Source organism: Mirounga angustirostris, unplaced genomic scaffold (genome assembly GCF_029215605.1).
Source record: "Mirounga angustirostris isolate CCGP_5_RB_7025 unplaced genomic scaffold, mMirAng1.0.hap1 SCAF_9, whole genome shotgun sequence".
In the NCBI taxonomy this organism is placed as follows: Eukaryota; Metazoa; Chordata; class Mammalia; order Carnivora; family Phocidae; genus Mirounga; species Mirounga angustirostris.
The window spans coordinates 141079439-141101690 of NW_026991717.1; the positions used below are offsets into that span (position 1 = coordinate 141079439).

General features: G+C 49.3%; 1 protein-coding gene across 19 annotated transcripts in view; it reads right to left on the minus strand.

Annotated features, from left to right (window-relative positions):
• Window positions 1-22252, minus strand: part of MOK (MOK protein kinase) — a 51352-nt gene that overhangs the window by 690 nt on the left and 28410 nt on the right. For 4 of the 19 annotated variants that reach the window (XM_064571612.1, XM_045901551.2, XM_064571613.1 and 1 more), the window contains exons 3-12: window positions 18471-18560; window positions 17065-17135; window positions 8152-8230; window positions 7977-8025; window positions 6025-6203; window positions 4417-4518; window positions 3243-3416; window positions 2600-2711; window positions 708-908; window positions 53-624 (exon numbers count right to left, since the gene is read on the minus strand). In XM_064571612.1, coding sequence (XP_064427682.1) covers window positions 544-624; window positions 708-908; window positions 2600-2711; window positions 3243-3416; window positions 4417-4518; window positions 6025-6203; window positions 7977-8025; window positions 8152-8230; window positions 17065-17135; window positions 18471-18560 — 1138 coding nt within the window. In that variant the 3' untranslated portion in view covers window positions 53-543. The other 15 variants (XM_064571619.1, XM_045901554.2, XM_064571614.1 and 12 more) reach the window with 12 other exon arrangements.

Here is a 22252-nt window from a genome sequence, read left to right on the forward strand (position 1 = left end):
AAAGAAATGCACGTCAGGACACATGTGTAACTCAGAAAATACTAAAATATCGTACTGACAGCTTATTCTTTAATAAAACTCCGACAGATCTGTGAGCTGTGACGCACCATACGGTATTGGTGACGTACCGAAGAAGGCGCGGTGCGCAAAGCCCACGGTGAAACCAAGCCTAAATAATACAGTATATAAGTTCTCATTTCTGTTTTGATTCATATAAAAAATTACAAAATATGCTCTGCCCCAAATTCCTAGGTTACAAGAATGAAACAAAAGCCCAGAATGAGGTGATTTTACAAACGTATTCGACAGGAACATACGGGACCTCTGCTCTCAGGATGCCAGGTGCTGCAGGCTAGGGGCTCCAGGCCAAGTGGGTGCTGGCTGGCCTGTGGGGCAGTGGTCTCGGGGGGGGCCAGGGCTCTGCGAGGGGGACACGCCAGGCCTCTCCCCGGAGCCCCCCATCCGAGGCTCGGCGGCAATCCGCGGGGCCCGGCCCTGCGCACCTGGTCTCATGCTCCCGGCAAGAGAGCCGGCATGGGCTGCTCAGTAGCCTCCGCCCTTCCTTTCGATCGTGGGCAGGCGATACTGCTTCAGGCTGGGCTTACTGTCCTTCTGCGCGTCCGTCTGTTAAAGAGAACAGCAGATGCTCAGCGGGGCCGGGCCGGGCCGAGAGCCGTGGGCTATGGGGAGCTAGCGCGATGGGCTACCTTCTGGTTGGCGCCAACACACTTGAGGGGCCTGAGCACCGGCACTTTCCTGTTGGCCCCCGGGCCGAACACGGAGTGCAGCACGGGGCTGGAGTACGAGGACAGTTTGGTCCCTCCCGAAAGCTTCAGTCTGGGCAGTTGCATTAGGTAGGCCGGTCCTGGTCTCTTGGGATGGTCCTCCTCTGGCTTTAGGGACTGTTTCTTGAAAAAAACACAGGTCAGTTGAACGTACAATGGTGTCCCCTTCATAGAAACTAGGAAAAACACAAGAGGCTCTTTTGCACAACTTTCGCCTAATGGAACTTGACCAAGAGGTGTGACCGTATGGTGACCAGACGGTATCCTTGCCACCCAGGTGACGCGCTGCTCATCGGAGCATCCCCCCTGGGGGAGGCAGAGCCTCCACACTGGAGTCTGGGGCCTGGTTCTCCCCTGCAGGGCAGCCGACTGTAGCCGGGCCTGACGCCCGGGAGGCCACTGACACGGTCACGGCAGCGTTCCATGGGCCATGGCGGCGCTGGCGGCCCTGCTCGAAGTCCAGAGGTCGGCCAGATCCGCCCGCACTGTTGCTTTAGTGTGACGGGTGAGCCAAGAATTTTTTTTACCTTTTTTTTTTTTTTTTTCTAAAGATTCTGTTTATTTATCTGAGGGGAGGGAGAGAATCTCCAGCAGGCTCCCTGCCGAGCCCGGAGCCCGATGCGGGGCTTGATCCCACGACCCCGAGATCACGATCTGAGCCGAAGCCAAGAGCTAGAAACTCAACTGAGCCACCCGGGCACCCCTGCATTTTTTAACAGTTGAATCACAGTGTCCAAAGTTTTACTGGGACAGAGCCCCACTGTTCGTTTACGGTTCGTCCATGGCACCAGAGGGCAGCTGTGATGGGACCTCATGGCCCACAAAGCTGGGAAGGCCTCCCAGGTGGCCCCTCCAGACACGGGGGGACTGTGGTGGGTGCTGGCAGGAGTGACGCAGTCAAATGTCTCACTGGAGGGAAGGGCTGAGCAGGGACAGCAGTTGGGAGGCAAAATGAGGGAGGCTCAGGTGACTGGGGAGGAGGGTGTCACCGTTCGGGGCCTGAACAGCTGAAAGGGAGCTGCCTCTACCCTTAAAGGGAAGGCGTGGGGAGAAAAGCAGATTTGGGGGGAGAGACCCGGAGATTGGGTCTGAACCACTCGGCCTATTGGCCAAATGGAACGATCAGACAGGGGGCTGAACACAGCAGTCTGGAAGTCCGGAGAGCAGCTTGGCTGCAGATACGTCGGTGACCTCAGCTCCTAGCACGAAGTGACACGCAGCAGATGCTGGGATGAGTGACGGAAGGGCACAGTCACCACATGGTGCAGTGCCAGCCCCCACGTGGAGCTGGGGGGAGCTGAGCAGTGGGGACCATTTGGGGCGTTCAAGGATGAAAAGACTGCAGAGGGAAGCTGTTGTTTCTAAAGCAAACAGTGTGTGCCCAGGCGAGTCCTCAACTGGGGCCTGCTGCACGTGTGGGGACCTGTCACTGGCTCGCTGGGTCACGCAGGTCGGTTTAGCTTCTCTGTGCTCCCTGCTAGGGTCAGTCGGAGGACACAGGGAGGTGACAGCTGCCAAGTGCTTTGGCAGGGAACCGGCCCCTGCGTGTGGGAGAATCCCGCCTGGCCTGGCCTGCACACACGGGACGCTGCTGTCCCCGCTAAGCTAGGGGGAGCAGAAGGGCAGGAATGATCGAGCCAGGCTCCCCGCGTCCTGGCACACAGAGACCTCAGGGGCACAGGGTCAGGCCTCGCTGACCGGTGGGGCCACCTGGCCTGCCATGGGGGGACGTCCTCCGCAGAGACATGGGCCACCTGAGGGCATCCAGTCCCAGCTACAAAGGCCATTTCCAGCTCCCTCACTTCACTCAGTACCTTTCTGTCCTCCTTTGAAGTGTGCCAACTGTTACTGAGAAGTTCCGATGCCACAGGGCGCTCTGGAAAGAAGGCTTTCCTGCGGCTGGCCAGAGCGTGCTTCTCAGCCGCCCTGCAGGGGAGGAGGAGAGAGGGCGTGTTCCCCTGAGAGGGTGCACAGCATGACTGCATGTCCCTCTCCTCGTTCCCAGGCTGGCCTATCCTGTGTGCTCACTGCCTCTTCCTTCCCACGTGAACTGTGGGCACGGGCCTGCCACGGGCCTGCAGCCCCCACGCTCACCACCACGCTCACCCTGGCAGGAGTGCCCCGAGGTGCAGCTCCTCCCATGCCAGGTACCAAGGTGCCCCCAACCCCACAGCGAGCTCCCCCTGCTGTCACTGCTGCGCGCCAGGCCCCTCCTGGAGTCTTAACCACCGGAGCCTCGGCATCAGCCTCAAAACAGCCACTGAGCCCTCCTCGTGCCCTGCCGAGGGCCACTGACCGCCTCCTCCTGGGAGGCCACACCAGAAAAGAGTGAGGGGGACATCTCGGGGGCACCCAAGTTCAGGACAGAGCTGCTCCCGGACCCACCCGCCCCCACTCATACCCCCCAGGCCTCAGCGGCACCACCTGCCGCCCCCCCAGAGCTGCACGGGAGCCCACCTCTGTTCTTGGAAGTACGGATGCTGCAGGGCCTGGTGGGCAGTGATTCTCTCATCAGGATCATAGGCCACCATTGCATGCAGGAGGGAGAGGCATTGCGAGGACAGATTGGCTGTCAATTGAGGTATTCCTGATCCCTTTTTAAAAGGAAAATCAAAACTCATAGCTCTCGACCTGTATTAAAAGCCCAATGATAATAAACGATCATGCCATTATTTAGAGCACTTGGCCAGCCATCATTATGATTCTACAGGGCCCTGCACCAATGACAGTTTATGCTCTAAGAAGGGGTGTGACTACGCAGTCGTCCAAACCCAGAGAATGTACGGCAGCAGAGGGACCCCTCATGTGAGCTGCGGACTCGGGGTGATGATGATGTGTCAGCGTGGGCTCATGGGGGAACCAACACGCCACCCTGGTGTGGAGGGTCACGGTGAGGGAGGCTGTGCAGGCCCCCAGGTGGTCTATGGGGAATCTCTGTACCTTCCACTAAGTTTTGCTCTGAACCTGAAATTGCTCTAAAAAATAAGTGGGGCGGGGGTGTGTGTGAAATCTGTTGTGCTATCAATGTAAGAAAACGACTTTTCCCCGAGAGGACTAACAGCACGTTCTTACCTGAGAAGAAAGAGATAAAACTTAAAAGGAGGAAAAGGAAGAATCCGTAACAGTTGTCTCTCCTTACCTTCCCTAGGCCCAGGAGCTGCCCACCCGCTGCCCCACGGGGCTCTCCCTCAGAAGCCCCAGCTCCCCAGATTCAGCTGGCTCTCCGACCAAAACCAAACCCTAACCAGTCATGGTCTGGGTGTCAGTGTCGCCTGCAACGGCCACACGAACGCCTCACCACGCACAGCCTGTATGTGGGAACCTTTTCCGCCCAAAGGTCTCTCAGTCTGGGGTAAATATTCGGAGGACAAAACCTGACTGCCAGGCCCTCAGCAAGACCATCTGAACTCTTCTGTGCTGCTGGAGGGAGCGCGCCCCTGGCAGGACCCCTGGGGGACCACAGCCCCGAGCAGCTGCCGCATTGCCTCCCTTCAGCGGCAGCGGGGACCCAAGCAGATGGAGGGCCTACAAGGGTAGGAGAGGCGCAGCCTGGGCCCCTCGGCTGGCTGCCACCACCAGCCTTGGCAGGGGGCAAGTCCACACGGGACTCTTGGGCACACGCCGCACTTACTGTTTGAACTTGGTGAGGGTCTTCTCAGCAGGGGTGCCGATGACATCGTGGATTTTTGAGATCTGGTCCAGCTCGTTGGCTCCGGGGAAGAGGGGCTGCAGACTGGAAGAGCAGGACGGCGCTGTGGTTAGAGCAGACCACAGCTTCTTCCTCCCAATGTCCCCTTCTGCTGGGTGGCTAGCTCACACGGAACCCCGAGGACACAATCCCCCGGGTGTGGTCCTCCTCGCAGCTACGGGCTTTCCATTCCCCTTCGGCTCAGGCCTGTTTCTCCTTTCCCAACAGGGGGGTGTCATCCTAAGAGACGGCCACATTCCTCTCTGTACACCCTGAGATCTCCGCGGCAAGACATGTCACCTCCATAAGTCTCCTGTCACAGGGGAGGTTTTCCAACAAAAATTCAGGGTGGGTTGGGTCTGGTTTTGGTGACAAATGAAGTCCAAGAAACAAAGTTTTGGTTCTTGGAGCTTTTACGGATTTTGGAATCGTGGATGAAAGATTTTAGGCTTACATAAATAAATGCAATTCACATGACAAGCCGCAAAGAAGAGTCTAGAACAGCAGCTCCGCATAGGAAAGCAGCCATGGCTACGGGAGACAGGAGGAAAGCCCGGGCAGGCAGGGAGCAGCTCCGACACTTGGGAGGGGGCGCGGGGGAGGGCCAGGGTTGCTGGGGTGTGTGTGGCAGGCCCCCCACAGGCTGCCCCGCACGCTGGTGAGACACCACCAGCCATCACGTCCTCCACACTCAAGTCCTTTACCACCCGCAGGGATTGTAGCGCAGCAGAAAGGACTGTCAGTACTTGAAGCTCAGTGAACGTGCCCCTCAGCTTTCCAAAAATAACAAGCCGATTACCAATAGGTGTGTCCTGAAGGACACGCATGTCCGTATTTATGAAGTGGGCAGCTGAGCTGGTGAGAGCAGACGACCCGGCTCCCCGCCTACGATGCATATCACCCAGATGTTAAATTCACCTGCTCGTCCTTAATTGTCCACTCCAAGCAAGCGAACGCCGGCCCACCCGCTCTGTGTGAAGCTACAAAGGCTGGGGGGTGTGGAGGCCGGGGAGGAGGTTAGAACTTGGGGCTTTCTAGAATCCAGCTGTGCCACAAGGTGACCCATCCTCACACTTGTGACCAGAGCATCCTACTTGATGGATTGTCTCTCTTAGGGTAGGTCCCAGGAGCAGGGGCGCTGCTCACATATCCCCATGGCAGGCCCCACAAGGTGGCAGTGAGCACGTTTCTACTGTCCCTGAACTCACGAATCCATCATTTCACTGATGAAGCCAAATGGGGAGGCCTGCCGGCCTACGGCCAAGTTATGCCAGTAGGAAAGAAGTAACTGATACTATTCTGCACTTTGTGACAAGCAAACAAGGAAAAGTACTTGACAAAAAGGAAAATGAAAGCCTGGTACGTTTTCTGTCAAGTTAAACAGTCACATGGGCAGGACGACTGTAAAGTCTGTCTGGTAAAGGAAGGGCCTGGCCCGAAGCCACGCGGTAGGTAGGCCGAGCCTCGCCATGTGGCCTGCGTCAGGACATTTGCACGGAGGCCCGCCAGCACCAGCAGGGGTTTTCCGACACAAGGCGGCCCCAGCTCTACCTAGCGATCTCGTAGAACACGCAGCCAGCGCTCCACAGGTCCATTTTGTAGGTGTAGAAGCCGTCGGTGAGGAGACACTCTGGGGCGCGGTACCAGCGGGTAGAAATGTACTCTGTGTAGGGCTGCTTGGAATAGACACTCCGGCAGGATCCAAAGTCCCCTAACTTCAGGACATCCTGCTGCAGGGACAAATGACATCTCATCAAGCAGCTGTTATAATACAGACCACTTCAAATAGTTATGCACCAACGGGAAAATGACTAGCATCGAAACTAGCTTATAAAATACAAATTACTTCATAAGCACCCGCAAGCGCCTCTAACCGATAACAAAGTGGTGTTTCTATTCAGTGGGATACGTTTACAAATATTCTGGCTGTTTTACAAATATTTCCAAATGTCTACAGGTTTTGGAAAATTTTAAGTCACAGCTTGAGTCTTCAAACGCATTAAACAAACACCACAGTGGTTCGTTTGTCTCTAACTTCCCAACAGGCCGGCTCTGCTGGCAACTTTGTTCTCCACTGAGGGGTGGGGGGCCGGCTCTCTGGAGCCATGGGTTCTTTGGAGCAAATCAGACAGACTGGGGAGACACGTTTTGGGATACCTCTTCAATTTTGTTTACGCCTCACATTCAGGTAATAACATACAGGCCATCAATAAATTTGGAACCTCTGGTACCTACACCTGCAGCAAACGTTCAACACAGCATGTTCCCCAGCCAGGTTATCGAGAAACTTCATTCCAACGGCCTTTCACCTGATCCCATTACCCAATGCATCATGTCGGACCTCCAACAAAATTGTAAGGTGTGTTAAAAGGCAAGAAAAACAGTCTGAGAGACAAAGCAAGCATCAGAACCAGTTTCAGATGTGGCACAGATTTAAGAATTTTGGAATTACCAGTCAGAGAATTTAAAATCACTGTGAGTGATCTGTTAAGGGCTCTAGTGGAAAAAGTAGATGATGGGAAAGTTCAGATGGGAAATGCAAGCAGAGAGATGGAAACTCTAAGAAAGAATCCCAAGGAAGCACTGGAAATAAAAACCACTGCAACAGAAATAAAAATGACTTTGATAAGCTCATCCACAGGCTAAACAGTCAAAGAAAGAATCCGTGAGCTGGAAGATGCTCCAACAGAACCTTCCAAACTGAAATGCAGAGAAAACAAATAATGGCAAAAACAGAGAAGAACAGCCAAGAACCGTGGGACAACTTCAAAAGGTGTGGTACTCACACTACAATGTGGACAAACGTCAGAATGATGACGCTGAGGGAAAAATCCAGACCAGGAAAGAGCACATACTATAGATGCCATTTAGAGAACATTCCAGAAAGTGCAAACTAATATATAATGACAGAAAGTCAGTCTTTGTCTGGGGACAACGGACAGGAGGGACGACCGAGGAGCACGAGGAACCTTCCCGGGGCGAGAGCTCTGCTTGCTTGGCTGTGACAACGGCTTCGTGTGTGTACACATATTCCCAAACTTACTGGGCTGCAGGCTTCAAGTACGTACAGTTGACGTGGCTACGGACTGGGACAGACCTGAGCGCAAATCCTGACTCTTCTACTTTCACATGCACAGTGTTTGGAGGGATAATATGAATGGAATTTATTTACCTATTATTTTTTTTTAAGTAGTGTCTACACCCAACATGGGGCTTGAATTCATGACCCTGAAGTCACACGCTCCACTGACTGAGGCAGCCCAGCACCCCTGGGGTTGATTTTTGCCTATAGTAAGAGAAGAGTGCCTAAGATAATTTCCTTCCAGATGTACAGTTGTGTTGATGGCGCTTATAAAATAAACCACTTTTTCCAACTGGGAGAAAACAACAGCAGCATAACCAACATGGTGCCCAACTATCTGGGATTGAAAGCCTATCTAGTAAAAAGGTTTCCCATTCTACCTTTCTTTGATACCATTTTTTTTTTATATAGAAGTTCTTACCTTTATTAATATATTTTCTGGCTTTACATCTCTGTGAAATATTCCATTTCTGCATTCAATATAAAAGGAAGGATAGAATTAATTTGTGCCTCATTCAAATTCTTTTACATTGAATTTTTAATGAATGTGAATACGTTTTATCAATTTGAGAGATGCCAAGTCTCCAGGAGCGTACCTGTGCATATGATCAAGGGATTTACATAACTGGTACATATAGTGCATAATCTTTTTTTCTGACAATGGGTGTCTTCTCCCTGTGCGATCAAGGAAATTGCCAAATATGCTTACCAATGATACATATCCCATTTTTTAAAAACATAAATAGAATCCAACAATTTTATTTAATGATGTGTGAAAATCTAAAAAACCTTTAGTAATTTCAGGAAATATGGACTGTACATACTAAATACACCATTTAAAATTCTACATACTGGCATGATTTCATGTAAAATCCCCCATGCACGCATTCTGATCACTACAGTAGTACTAAGTAATAAGCACCAGAGTAGTTTGGTCTGATAAACCCCACTCGAGCCCCCCCCCCCACACACACCAGCGCAGGCCTTCCGGAACACGCCCTTTCGAACTGTTGATTATGAAGTGTCAGGAGTCACTTGAAAATCCAGGGTTTTCCTCAGCTTCCAGTCTGGATTTTTTTTTTTTTTTTTTTAGATTTTATTTATTTGAGACAGAGAGAGAACGAGCATGCTTGAGTGCAAGTGGGGAGGAGGGACAGGTTCAAGCAAACTTCACCTCACACGACCCTGAGATCATGACCTGAGCCGAAACCAAGAGTCCATGCTCCACGGACTGAGTCACCCAGGTGCCCCTGGAGATTTCCATTTTAAAGGGGGAGGGATCACAGTTCCACAGAAGTGTGTTCGTAATGGAAGAAGACCCAGGATTGCTTTGCATTTCACAGCCCACTCTCCTCTGAGGGGAAGCAGCCATCGTCTGGCTTCCATCTGCTCACGCACACCGGCTCACCAGGCCTGGCCGCCTGTGGGGTCTTACGTCCTACAACTCTTAACACCACACTCCAGCATCACGGTTATCCTTGTTTCAGAAGATGTCACATTTTACTTGATTTTAACTTCCAAAGGTGTGCGTTTTTATTAAGTTCTAAATCTGAAAAACAACCATTCTCTCCTAACAATCCAGAAAACCACTTTCCTCTCTGTAAGCGCATATCCTATTTGACATTTTTGCTCCTAAGTTTGCAATTTCTGTTGACAAATAAATTTATTCTTCTTCTCTCACTAGACAAGAATGTTTTGTTTTGTTTTTTTAAAGATCTTATTTATTTATTTGACAGAGGGAGAGACAGCGAGAGAGGGAACACAAGCAGGGGGAGCGGGAGAGGAAGAAGCAGGCTTCCACTGAGCAGGGAGCCCGACTCGGGGCTCGATCCCAGGACCCCTGGGATCATGACCTGAGCGGAAGACAGACACTTAACGACTGAGCCACCCAGGCGCCCCAAGAATGTTTTCTGTTAATAGAAAGTAATTTAAATTACAAAATGTTTAAGTACAATTAGCTTTTTCATAATACTGTAATCTTTTTATTGTTTCAAATAATTTATCACCCACTTTCTGGAATTTAAAAGAATTAAATGAAGACTTAGTCATCTTTCCCTAACTTGAGTAATTCTGCAACTTTATATTGAATTCCTATCTGTATAAAGATGAAAAGAAAGCAAAATTTCTCCATCACATGTGCCGTTGGATGAAGCTTCCTGAAATCTGGTTCTTGTCCTGTGATGGGGTCTCACTGCCCACTGAATTAGCCCGGCACTCGGGAACCCCTTCCTCCCAACCAGGGGCTCTCAGGCTCCAGGGGCAGCTGAATCCCCTGGGGGCTCGTGAAGACACAGGATGCCCCCCTCCCCCCTGCCCCTAGGCATTTGGGGTCCAGCAGGTCTGCCTTAGGAATAAGTTCCCAGGCGCGGCTGCCAGGCCTAGACCCTCACTCTGAGAACCACGCCCACCACATCCCTGTTTACTGAATGCTCCAGCCACATTCACCTGCGGTGATCATCTGCACATGCCTCCAAAGCTCTCCTGTTTCATGGCTGTGCTCAGGCCGTTCTGTTCTAGGAGCACCCGTCCCAGCCACCCAGACCTCACAGCATAAACTGGTCAGGACAGTCATCTGAATTTGCACTCAGGAAGGTGGACGCTTTTAGGGAAAGTCTAACCCACCTAATCATCATCCTCACCTAGGGATGCTTTAAAATGGCAATTCCCATGGAGCGCCTGGGTGGCTCAGTCGAGTAAGCCTCTGATTCTTGATTTAGGCTCAGGTCATGATCTCAGGATTGTCTACTTGTCCCTCTCCCTCTGCTCGTGCGTGTGTGCTCTCGCCCTCTCTCTCAAATAAAATCTTTTAAAAAAATAAAATGGCAATTCCCAGCTCCAAACCCAGACCTAATGAGTCACAAAACCAAATATATGGGCCAGGAATCTGCATTTCTCGGCTGCCCTCAGTCCCCAGTGAATGAGCCTCTTTGGGTGCTGACCCTTCCTTTCCTCTTTGTTCCCCCCACACACACCCATTCATAGCCCTGCAGGTAAGGACGTGGCTTCCCCCGCCCCCATGCCCCTCTGTGAGAATCTCTGCCTTCATGAGGGGGCTCCTGAGGGAGCGAGGTGCAGTGTGAACTGTGTGGGACCTTGGTCTCAATAATTGCGGAGTCCACACCCTTGACCAAGAGGGGGTTGCCTACCCATTCTCTACAACGGTTTTTCAAAAACAAGATCCTAACTTTCCAGGCCCGAGACTCTATCTGGTTCCTAACAGATTCTTGTTCTCAAACATCTTGAAACAAATAGGAGAATTAATAAACCACTCGTAAGCTCCTGTGTGAGTCTTCCTAAACACCAACAGACCATGAACAGCGCCTCCCGACCAAGTTAATTTTTGCAAGCGAATTTTTTAACCAAATATCCTCGTTTAGAAGATTCTACACAATGCCATATACAACACCTGTAATGTAAAAAATATTTCCAGGAACACAATGATAAACTGCGGCATTTGTTGCTGGGACTAACTGAAGGAATGTGGCCACCAGGGTAGTCTGCACTGGAACAGAGTATCTCACACACAGCCCTTCCCACAAGAGACCCCATCTGCAGGCCTGTGCCAGGCTCTCCCGCTCAGGCTTGGAGGGGCATGCTGGGTCCAGCATGGCACAGGCAAATAAATGGTCTACCACACACACCTTGGCCCAGAGGCTGTGCCTACGGCACCAGGCATGCACACACTTGCCACAGCACCTTCCAAAGGAGAAGTCCGCATTATGGCACACCGATCTGAGGTTAAAGACCCTGCCCTGCAGGGGGTCGGGGGGAGGCAGGATGTCAGCCTCAGCTGGAGCCTGAGCCATCCCCCCCCCGCACCCCTCCCTTTCAACCATGGCAAAGCTCAAGGACAGGTCCTCCAGCTCTGCTCTATGAAACCAGTTCATCCTCAGCAAGTGCTGGGACTTCTGTGAAATTCCACTTCCTCACCTCTACCACGGAGGCGAGCACACGGGACAGGAAGCCCAGATGGTCCTGCAGAGCACGCGCACTAAGCAAGGTTAACATAATACTAACGAGGAGGAGGACAGCAATCTGCGTGTACTGAAGACTGTGCAAGGGGCCACTGGTCGAAACATGGCGCGCATTACTTTACTGGCCCCCCACAACCCCCCGAAGAGTTAGACTAGGATCATTCCCTTTCACAGACAAGGACCAAGGCTCACGGGCCTGACCCAGAACTGCCGTCCTCGAACACGCAGGACAAGGGCGCTCTGTGCTGCGGCCACACAGCCAAACTGTAGCCACACTTCCAGAAGCAACAGCATCAAAACTAACAGGATGGCGGCGTGGGCTTGGAAGAAAATTCCAGCAACAAAAAGGCCGCATCGTTCACACCCTGTCTGAATGGCGTAAGGAAAACAAAGACATCGATCGCTGCGTCAGAATGTTCCGAAATGTTTCAAATAAACCACCCAGGGCCGCTAGTGGTGTGGCTGGTGCCCAGGCGTGACAGCTACCTCACTCCCTTCCGTGAAGGTTCTTCCCAAGTGAGTGGCGGGCAAAACACCCTCGCCTCCTCTTTGTTGGTCTCCCCACCCCCATTCTTGCCCTCACGGCTCACAGCGCAGACCCAGCCCAACCCCGATCTCGCAGGCTAAGTGTGAAAGCCCAGAGCAATGCTCTTAGGGTTGCTTGTAGCTGGGAGCTCCAGATGTGATTGGTTCTGCCTAAATCAGACCACCCGGGGAAGAGGATTCAGGCCCGAGTTACGGGGGCAGACGAGCGAAGGGAGAGCATCCAGTGTGAGCGCAGATGGTGGTGAAGGCGGCTTCCTGACTGTGCAGAGGCAGTAGCCTCCCTGACAGCTCAATCCTGCAGAACCGTTTTTGGAAGCTGCTTCCTGGATGCCACATCCAGAGCGTCTCTTCAGCGTCTCCCAGCGACTCTGTGAAGCCATCCGTATCCATACACCCCTTGGGGTTAAACTGGCGAGAATAGATGCTGTTGTTTGCAGTTAGAAGAGATGACCAATACGTCCACCTATGGCCCATTCACTCTTTAAACATTCTTTCAACAGAAACATCCTTTCAAAAAGCATAGTCCATGAACTGATACTGGTCCAGGGGCTGTTTGTTACTGGTTTAAGAGATGACAAAACTAAGAGCAACCGGGAACTTTTATGGCAATTCAACATTGCTGGGACATCCAAGCACATCATCGTTTTTCCAGTATCTAATTTTTATGTATTTTACAAAAGTTTTGGTCCACAACAGATTAGGGGAAAAAATGAACAAAAAACTGTCTTCCACTATAGATAGTTTTAGAAACACTGGTCTACACCAATTGAAAGATGCTTCTCCCCTGCTTTAAAATCCACTAGTGCTTCCTGTTGAACTTAGAATAACCTGAATTCTTGGAATAACCTGGCCCTACCCGCCCCACTGGCCCCTACCTACCTCACTGCCTATAACTCTCTTCCTTGTGCTCCAGCCACACTGGCCTCTTAACCTCATGGTGGCCTCAGGACCTTTGTATTAGTTGTCTCTGTCTGAAATACTCCGTCCCCATCACTCTGACATATGACCTGTTTTATTCACTCGTAACACTTATCCCTGTCTCGAACTCTTTCTTGATTTCTTTACTTGTTCAGCGTCTCTCTCTTCCTCAGAGTGTGAGCCCACGTGGGTGAGACCATGTCTGTCCCCACTGTGTCCACCTCCAGAGCAGAGCTTGGCAGGTAGCAGTGAACAAGACATCCTCTCCCGCATTTGCCTACATCTGCCACTCCTCCAGGTGAAGCTCACAATCATCTCTGCCTCATCTGACACCTACTGGGCAAAGAGAAAATTGCCCCAAGCAATTCATTTCCTCTAACGATTGTGACTTTCATATAGTTTCTCTCTTCAACAGACTCTACACTCTTTATCAAAAAACGCATCTTCGGGGGTACCTGGGTGGCTCAGTCGGTTAAGCATCTGCCTTCGGCTCAGGTCATGATCCCAGGGTCCTGGGATCGAGCCCCGCATCGGGCTCCTTGCTCACGGGGAGTCTGCTTCTCCCTCTCCCTCTGTCCCTCCCCCCTGCTCATGCTTGCTCTCTCTCAAGTAGGTAAATAAAATCTTAAAAAAAAAAAAAAAATACATCTTCTATTCTTTTTCTCTACCTTCACCAGATCTTGCACATCAATGTGCATAAAGTAGCTCAATAAACACGGTGTGGTCATCCTCTCATGCCATTAATTGGCTCGATATCTGACAGGGCTCGTCAATATTCCAATCATCTGAGAGTAGTCATTTGAGTGAAATGAACTGTCATTCTAGTAGGAAAAGCTTTAGTGATTGATTCAGTTTTCAGTAAGTCAGTGTCGTCATCAACAGGAACAGATAATTAGCAAGTGCCTATTCACTGGAGGCAGTGAGCAGGGGGCCAGCAGTGGGGACCCAGGGTAACGGTAGAGCGGGATGGTTAATGTTCCAGTCAGACTGCAGACTGGCTCAACTATTTATTAATAACTTAACCTTGGGTTCTCACTTAATCCTTGAAGCCTCGATTTCCTCATCTGTAAAACGGAGATGACGATGAGGAGGAGGAGGAGGAGGAGGAGGAGGAGGATGCCAGGTACCGCGGGTTGTCAAGAGGCTGTACGTGTGATGGTTAAGAACACACACTCTGGAAGACGCTGTCCAAGTCCAAACCCCATGTCCACCATTTACTAGGTACACAATCTTGGACAAGTTACTTACCTCTCTCTCTGCCTCCATTTCTCCATCTTTAAAATGGGGATAGTCACAGTGTCTGCCTGAATGGCTGTTGTGAAGGTAAAATGAGTTAATTCCTACAAAAGGCTAAGAAGAGCACCTGACAGGTGGTCAGCATTCATGAACTGTTGGCTGTTACAGTGATCACTGTATTTCATCAATTCTCAGGCAGATTTTTTTCCTCACATTTTAACATCTCTGAAATCATGATGCAATATTGCAATATTTAGTATCTTCCAGTGAATCCCTGCCATTTTCCCCATCTTTTAACATCTCTAAAACTAGGGTACCCCTGACAGCATCTTAGACTCTGTGCACTGAGCACAGCACTGGCCTATGGAAGACACTCAGCATTTATGTGATGAGCGAATGTCTGTGGACCTACAAAATAACATTCCTTTTTTTTTTTTTAAAGTAGGCAGCACACCCAGCGTGGAGCCCAACAGGGGCTCAAAGTCACGACCCTGAGCGGAGATCAAGAGTTGGATGCTCAACCAACTGAGCCATCCGGGCTCCCCATAACGTTCCATTTTCTACAATTTCTCTCTGTAGACAAATTCTGAAAGAAATGGATTTGATTTCTCCAAATATACAACTCCCCTACTACTGGAAATTAAAGATATTTCTTTTTTTTTTTAATTTATTTGAGAGAGTGAGAGAGAGAGAGAGCACAAGAGGGGGTAGGGATGCGGGACTCGATCCCGGCACTCCGGGATCATGACCTGAGCCGAAGGCAGTCGCTTAACCAACTGAGCCACCCAGGCGCCCAAAGATATTTATTTCTAAACAAAGATTTCTCAAATGTCTAAACACATAGAAACTTGCTAGAAACGATCTCCTCCTCTTAAGTTTTGAAATTTCACACTCTCGGAAGCAACATAATTCTAATATAAGACACATCTCACACCAAGATCCCACTATTAAAGAAAGTGACTATGTAGGTTCATGAAAAAGCAAAATGTTGGCTCACTGGTTAAAAAAAAAAAAAAAATCAATGAAGTAGTAAGATTTGATGGTTGTTTCTCTTGATTGTATTTGGGACCCTGTCCTGACACTCTGATGGACAGACGTACAGACAGGATCAAAGGGAACAATCTGTGTCAGACAGAATGTATGAGAAAATGTAATCACGGAAGAACACCTCATTTATCCAGACTGGAATAGATGCTTAAAAAGTGAAATTTCCAGATCAATAAGGTTTACTCCTTGAATGCGAAACTCTTCTTTATTGCCATCGCTGTGAGTGGGAATCTCTTCAAAACATTTTCTTTCTTCAGTTTCCTACCTTCCCGTCATGTTACTGACATGGCCTGCTGACCACCACCCACCACGCGGTTGTGCGTTCTCTAGCCCACCCTGGGGGCCGCCTGCCCGGCCTGCGCTCGTCGGTGGTGGCGTTGCTGCTGGTGTTGTCATGTTTTATATTTTCAGTTTCCTCGCCCACCGTGGGACTGTCACCTGCCACTTTCTGTTACTGCTGATGGGCCAAGTTCTAGAAGCTCCTTCTAACCAACAGCTCTGTTCTTAATAGGCTTTAAACCAAGAAACCTGATTACTAACTTTGTTAGAATTGGACTTGAAACACAAACAGATCCCTGAGTGATGGGCTTACCTATGAATAAAATGCACAAGGTCTGTAACATAAATACCATTTATTCCCAGATATAAGGCAATCTCCTATTTTCTCAAAAAGATCCTGAAGTTTTTAGATCCAAAAGTTTTTCATCAACGTCTACAGATGTGGAAAACTTGCCTATCTACGCTACTTATTTTATTAGTAATTTACTAAAGCACACATTTCAAATCACATGTAAAAACTACTACTTTGATAACAAAGCTTTTTTCCACTTTCCCACGTCATAACAATTTTATTTGAGCTCTTCACGTGCATCTGCAGCATCAGTGTGTTCTTCCTCACAAGAATAGCTTCTTGGTCTTAAAAATTTTACATAGCACACCATCTTCGGTTTGGCCTGAATTGTTTCAGATAATACAGCAGTTTTTAAATCATCTATGCTTCTGTCACTAAAATTCTATTCCAAGCCATAGCTAGTCAGTCACTCACAGACCACGGAGCAGCTGATCTGTTTTCATCTGTCCAATAAGCACAATGTGATCTGTAAAATACCACACGTCCGGTGCCATTTTCCAGTAACATCTATGAGGCTCATTTGTCCTGACATCTAACACAACTGTGCAGTCAGACCCCCAGGGATATTTCCTAAATGTGGGCCAACCATCTGCCTCCTTTTCTCTAGTTTCTTCTGGTGGCCTCTCAGCCTCCAGAACCAGCCCCGACAGAGGCCGGCTCAGGCGCGTGTGCTTTCCTAAACAGTGCTTTATTGTTCAGAAGAAAGTAAGCGAGCACCCTGTAACCCGGGAGAGACTTTGTGAGGATCCACATAGAAGGAGGTCGTTTCTCTTCAGAGGGATTATGCTTGGGGGCAACCTTGCCTTCTTGAGGCCAGAACGGAACGTTAACAGCAGCCGGACCCGGAGAGCGCCCCCTGCAGGGACCCGCGGTGAGGAAGGCCTGAGCCGGCTCTGTGGTTGGGAGCCACCCCCACCCGCCTCACCAGCCAGCCTGAAGGCAGGCGGCTTTACTTTCCTCACTGGCAGCCCTCCCCCATTTGGAGGGGACGAGAATGCCAGAAAAATATCTCCCAAGCGTGAAGTGGCTCGGTACCGTATATTTATATGTAACTACTCACTCTGGTGGCTACTGATTTTGAGAACGAAAACAAAGTATGTGTGAACTACAAGCTTTAAGACGAGATCTTAGATTGGCTCACAAATTATTCTACGTACCTCGTATTAGCTCATAAATATTCATGTCCATAAGTTCACATATTAGTGCAAGAGAACCAGATTTTCTGTCACTGAAGAAGAAAGCAGGTTTGTCAAAATGTTTTTTTCTTGTCGTAATCAGAAAATATAATCAAATATTTAATTCATCTGTAAACATTTCTGGTGGACATAAAGCACTCCCACATCAAAGGCTGAAGTGTCCTGACTGAAACAGAAGTTGTGATTTTCAATCAGCACTTCAGGTAAAATTCACTTAAAATAATAGTAAAACCTTAACTCGAAGCAAAAATTCTAAACACTTCCCCTCTTTTTAATGAGATGTGTCTTGAAAATATAAAATTAACTACCAGCAGGAAGGAGAAATGAGGTTGAGGAGTTGGCTAAGCAACACAGAGGAAAAAGAATTTTAATTCACGCTCCGTGACTGCAAATTATAATGGGGGAACAAAATCCACAAAGTGGTCAGGGGAAAAGGGAGAAAGACGGGTCACACCACGCCCATGTGGTGCCCAGGCCTTGCCCGGGGTGGGGACAGAGGCCGTTGGCCGAGCTGGCGCACCCCGGGCGGGGGGAGAATGGGTCGCGCAGGCAGCGATGGCCTCGGCCTGCAGTCTCCGGCCCCGGCCGCACTGACACTCAGGGCACCGCAGGCCGGGAGGCCACACAGCTGGGACAAGACATTCCACCCTGAGTTTAAGACGGCTCCGTCCTCTGATTAAAACCTGCCGCACTTGAACTGTCAGAGACCTGGCTGGGTTTAAAGCAGCCTGGAGAGCCTGAGAGAGGCTTCACCCAGCGTGCACCTTCTCGGGCCCACAGAAAGGCCGGTCCCAGGACGCTGGGTCCGAGTTCCTGGCTCAGAGATCAGAACTGCCGGCACCTGGGGACGAGCTGTGCTCTGCCTTCTTGATCGGCAGGTAAGCCTCAGGTAGGCTATTCTAGAATTAGAAGAGAAATGAAAAGTCCCCTGGATTACATCAACCACAGGAAGGCGGCAGGTCTCACGGCCCGAGACGGTGCAGGCAGACCAGCTGGCGGGGATACGGCAGGGGCAGCCCCAGCCAGGTGACGCCAGTCCTCTCCCAGGACGCCGCCACCCACACTGGAGGCCTCGCCCGCACAGGCCACTGTCTCCAGGGAAGCCTCCCTGAGCTACAGGAGGAGCCGTTTGAATTCTGTATGCTCTTGTGATACGGAGTCACCTAAATGAAGGCATTTCCACAGTAGGAATCAGTTATGCATTTGTCCAAGTAAATACATATGTGACTTAAGATAAAATGAAAATTATTACTCCCTGAGCCACAAAGCAAATATTTTAAACATCTAATCACGGTTTTCTTTCTTAAAAAGAGATTTAATCGTTCTTATCAAATTGAGGTAATTTGTAAAGCCCCAAATATACTTACAAAACCACTTCATGCAACGTAAGAATGTTAGGGTGTGGATTCAGGCGCCTCAGTGCTTGTATCTCCCGCAGATTGTTCACTTGCTCAATACTATTGTGTAGGTAAAAATAAATAACTAGTTTATAATTTAGGTCAATTTTCAATTAGGGTTATTCAATCATTATTTGTTACCCATGATCACAACCGAAAAACTCACAAATACTTCAGGCAAGTTAATTAGCTTATATTTCTCCCGTCAGCAGCTGAAGTTCAACCCGTCTCGTTCTACATTATTATCTGATAAAAACCAAGCTTCTTATAGGTTTGGACATATATTCAAATTTTCCCCATCTAAGCTCCTGAAAGAATACCTTGGTAGTTTCTTTTATAATTAATAAACATAGAAAAAGATTAAAATTTCCTATTAATCAGTTTCTGGGAACTAACAGGCTGAGCAACATGAATACCATCTGAAGTACCCATTTCAGATTTCCACGAACAGACTAGCCTTCCTCCTTGTCTTTAACGAATGCTGTACATGTTTTCAATTTCACTCAGCTGGTGACTGGTGTTCTCTTGGCAGCTGCGTCTACTGCTGGCTCTTCTTTATGGAGACTGATCTGCCCGGCACCGTGCTCACGTCCAAAGTCATGCCAATATGAGTGCAACAGAAGTGGACGGGCTGAGGCGGGCTGTCACCCCTCTCCACAGACCCCTTCCAAGAGACACGCCTCCCCATGGACGGGCCCCTGGTCACACCCAATCAAATGACTCGATCCCCCAGAGACTTCCATCTCCTAGACAAGGAAAGAGGCTGTGGGAAGAGTCTTCTTTCTTTGAACTGCAAGACTCTGTTCTACCACCTTTTCACACACAGTGTAAAGCTCAGCATCTGTTTGGTTCTTCAGAGAGCAGTTATGTCCAATAGCACACGATCACTACCTTATGTCAGTGGGAGTACTTTAAGTCTCTCATGCTGGCCGGCAAACAGGAGCCTGGTATACAGGAGAAGCCTGAACAATCTGAGGGTGAGGGTATTTCTGACTACAAGTTTCAGACTCCTTTTCCATTTACTTTCCCCGACGGCCTCCCTCGAGCCCGGGACGATGTGCAGAATGTTAACCACTTGTGCACCGTGGTCTGGTCACCAACCACCCAGAAAAGACACAGCCCGTAACACTGGAGCAAGGTCCCACGGAGGGGCCCCTCCTGACCCAGGCATGAACCTGTTAGTTCCGGAGAGAGGAGAGGTCTGCGGAGTGCTGGGCAAAGGGCCAGGTGGAGGGTGGAGGTGGGAGCAGGCAGCTCCCAAGAGGCTCAGGATAGCCATTTACCGCCCAGAATATGAGTCTTGCGCTATTCTAATAACCGTCATGGACGGCCATTCTGGCGTGTGCGGAGACCAGATCATGACACTCTCCATGCATTACGTCAGCTTAGTACTTACCCCACCACCTGCTCCTCACCAGCACCCTGGCCCGCAGAACCAGCCCCTCCCAAATGCCTTTAGAACAATGCTTCCCAAATACATCCCATAGAACATTCTTTCTCTAGAAAATGCTTCATGAAGGAATTTCATGTTCAGAAAATTTTGACAGAGGCCCACTCTAGCTCCTTTTGGAGAGCCATAATGTACCACTGATATTAAAAGCTTCCAAAAACCCTGCAAAATAAAGAAAACAGTTTACCTTTATTTAACCCAACATTTCCCAAACTTTTTTTGCCCTAGGATCCCTTCTTACATACTATCTAGTCACCGTCCCTTAGAACGAGGGTTCCAGAGAACACACCACTCCAGACCATCCTTTGAGTGGCACGATAGAAATACCTTTTTTTCATTAGCACAGGGAAGTTGAATAGGCAAAAGGCAAAAAAAAAAAAAAAAGATCAAGTGGAACATTCTTTTGGGGGCACTTAGGCAATTGATTATAGAGCATCTTTCAATCCCTGTCCCTGGGGTCTGCATTGGAAGAGACCACCAAAGGCTCTTGCTCAAGGTCCCACACCTTGAGGGCAGTCCCCTAACTCAGGCCTAGCTTGCTGAAGACCTCACTTCTACCTGGTGCCTGTCATGCGTCTACTGGTGGCTCTCATCTGGGAGGGACCTTGCCCCTCAGGGGATATCTGATGATGTCTGGAGATATTTTTACTCTCACAGGTTCTGTAGCGTACTCTACCCTGGCATTCAATGGTGGCAGCCAGGGAGGACACTCGATAGCCTACAACGCACAGGACAGGCCCCACGACAAATAATCTGGCCCAAATGTCAACTGTGCCAAGGCTGAGAAGCCCTGCTTTAGATGGAAAGAGCAAGAAACCAATGGAGCTAGCAACAGTTCTGATTTTTCAACACTCTGTATGAAAAAAAGTAGTTTTTAGAACTGGATAGTCAAGGGGCGCCTGGGTGGCTCAGTCAGTTAATCATCTGCCTCTGGCTCAGGTCATGCTCTCGGGGGCCTGGGATCGAGCCCCGTGTTGAGCTCCCTGCTCAGTGGGGGCCTGCTTCTCCCTCTGCCTCTGCCATTCCCCTCCTGTGATCTCTGGCTCTATCTCCCTGTCAAATAAATAAAATCTTAAAAAAAAAAAAAAAGAACTCTTATCATCATTAATATGAAAACTGGTTATCATACCCTGAAACATATTCTGCTTATTATGACATAATTCTTTCATGCCTCCACAGACATTTCACTCATAAATAATGAACTAATACATTTAGAAAGGCACTTTCATCTGAGCATCACTAGCCTTTGTTCAAATAACAATATTTTTATTTTAACAAAATACAAATCAACTCTGTTCTCTCTTTTTTTTTTAGAGATTTTATTTCTTTATTTGACAGAGAGAGAGCAGAAGCAGGGGGAGAGGCAGAGGCAGAGGGAGAAGCAGACTCCCCGCTGAGCAAGGAGCCCGGTGTGGGGCTCGATCCCAGGACCCTGGAATAATGACCCGAGCCGAAGGCAGCCGCTTAACCGACTGAGCCACCCAGGTGCCCCACAACTCTGTTCTCTCTTTTAAAAATCATGAAAAAAATATAAAAAACTGGAATTAACTGTTTTTGTCTGCCTTGGAGTTGCTTTGAATCTTGGGTCAGGGGATATTCAGGGTTTTGTTTGTTTTCACTGTCCTACTGGAGACAGAAACAATCATGGAATTGAAGGCCCAGGAGGACGGGCAGCCTCTGCTCCAAAAAGAACCAATGATGCCACCATAAACGGATTTTTTTCTACAACTGAAAAAAAATATAGTTACCAGGTCGAAGTATAAAAAATAAAAAATATTTAATTATTTTTTTTTAAAGATTTTATTTATTTATTTGAGACAGAGAGAATGAGAGGGAGAAAGCACATGAGAGGGGGCAGGGTCAAAGGGAGAAGCAGGCTCCCCGCCGAGCAGGGAGCCCGATGCGGGACTCGATCCAGGGACTCCAGGATCATGACCTGAGCCGAAGGCAGTCGCTTAACCAACTGAGCCACCCAGGCGCCCAAAAATATTTAATTGTTTAAATAATTATGCAATTTCAACATTCATTGTATTAGAAGTGTTTTTTTTTTGTTTTGTTTTGTTTTTAAGATTTATTTTAGAGAGGAAGAGAGAGAGAATCCATGAGGGTTGGAGAAGCAGAGGGAGAGGGGTAGGGGTAGCAGACTCTGCACTGAGTGCAGAGCCTGACACCACGGGGCTTGATCGCCAGACCCAGAGCGCGACCTGAGCCAAAACCAAGAATGGGATGCTTAGCTGACTGAGCCACCCAGGTGCTCCGGAAAGGTTTTACAGAAAAGTTCATCTAACCAATTCAATCTATA